Source organism: Gavialis gangeticus, unplaced genomic scaffold (genome assembly GCF_001723915.1).
Source record: "Gavialis gangeticus isolate Ggan-Ray unplaced genomic scaffold, GavGan_comp1, whole genome shotgun sequence".
In the NCBI taxonomy this organism is placed as follows: Eukaryota; Metazoa; Chordata; order Crocodylia; family Gavialidae; genus Gavialis; species Gavialis gangeticus.
Window position 1 is genome coordinate 153,189 of NW_017728962.1, and position 1,713 is coordinate 154,901.

The 1,713-nt window shown below is 42.1% G+C and overlaps 1 protein-coding gene across 2 annotated transcripts in view; it reads right to left on the minus strand.

The window, feature by feature from the left end:
- The window catches only part of HMCN1 (hemicentin 1), a 451,483-nt gene that overhangs the window by 116,732 nt on the left and 333,038 nt on the right, over positions 1-1,713 (minus strand). For both annotated transcript variants that reach the window (XM_019501224.1, XM_019501215.1), the window contains exon 57: positions 1,161-1,257. In XM_019501224.1, coding sequence (XP_019356769.1) covers positions 1,161-1,257 — 97 coding nt within the window. The remainder of the gene's footprint in view (positions 1-1,160; positions 1,258-1,713) is intronic.

Below are 1,713 nucleotides of genomic sequence, written 5' to 3' on the forward strand. Positions count from 1 at the left end.
AATCCATGCTGATTGCCCCTGAGCATCATTTCTGATGCCGGCCCATCACAAATGTGCTCCTTGATGATCTTCTCAAAGAGTTTCCCCAGGATTGAGGTAAGACTGACGGGCCTATAGTTGCCCGGGTCCTCCCTCTTCCCCTTCTTGAAGATGGGGACCACATTTGCTACCTTCCAATCATCTGGCACCTGGCCCAAGCACCACAATCGCGATATTTGTGTGACTAAAAATCACAAGTTCAAAGACAAAACTGTTCAGATTTGGTCCATTCTGTGCTTGCAGTTTAAAAAATTTAATCGTTAAGGCCCAAGTCCAGGATTCCATATTTCTTCTGTAGAGCTAGTATCTGAAACTCTGGAAAGAAGGCAAAGGAGTGTTCTTGGCTACTTCCTCAGTGGCTCAGCCATGAGCGCACACAGCATCCTGAATTTTTGAACAATGACAATAGACTCTGAAGTTAAACTATTTTCGGGTCTCACATACTGGTAATGTTCCCACTGATCTGTTATAGTAAGAAAATCTGGCCTATAAATGCCTTGTAGCCCTGAAGTAGTAAACAGAAGCCATACTGCTGAATCTGGCTCATGGTTTTGACATTTTAATACATGAGGCCTTGCACAAGATGCAATCATTTTCCTACGCAAATGAGCATAAAAAAACAGTGCAAGTAGAAATGGAAAATTCTGATCTGTTGGCAGTTAAACTTACTTTGCAAAGATGGAAATAACTAAAGAGGGTGCAAGATAGTAAAGAATCTGCTGGGCCTAATGGGTTCAGTTTTGGCCACCACAGTCTGAAAGCACTGAGAGAATAGGCAACTATTCGATTCGGATTCAGCTGATTCAGATTCAGCTGATCCAATTCAGAGATTCGAATCGCTTTTCTGATTCAATTTATTATTATTATTACATTGTTATATTATTATATATATTACCTATAATATATATATTATCACCTTCATAATATTCTAATTATCCTTGAGGATAACCATCATCAAGGTTTAGGTTCTGCTTTCCTGATCTTCAGACAATTGAATCTAAACTAATACAGACTCAACAGATTGTTTACTTTCAACTGCCCAAAAGAAGAGTGATAATACTGCCTTAACTGACTTCATTTTAAATGTGAGCAATCAGCAATTTAGCAATTAGTAATCTTACCGTGAACATTAAGGTTAAAATATTTTTTGGCACTTCCCGCTATGTTCTCCACAACACAGACATACCTGCCTGTATCTGTTATTTGGGAATTTAAGATCTAAAGAGAAAAAAAGAAGCTCTAGTAGAACAATTACATGGATTCATTAACAATTAAAATGACAACTTATTGATTCATTACTATAGGTTTAACTATGGTAACAGTGTTATGAACCGGTCAGCCTAGAGCAGGGGTAGGCAAAATACTGCCCATGGGCCGCATCCGGCCCACAAGGCCATTCTATCCGGCCCACGGGGCCCCTAAAAAATTTAGAAAATTAATATTTATCTGTGTTTGGTTCCTGTCAAAAATGATAGGAACCATGGACAGTAGGACCCAGGGAAAGCCCAGCAGGCTCCTGCAACAGCAGGGCCTGCCTGGTCCCACCCCCCCAGCCAGAAATCCCAGCAGGGCCTTCTGGCCTGGGACCATGTGGCTGCACTGGTGCCAGAACCTCAGGTAAGGGGGAGGGGGGGAGGGAAGGGGAGGGGAGGACCGTGGGCAGGGAAGGAGCCC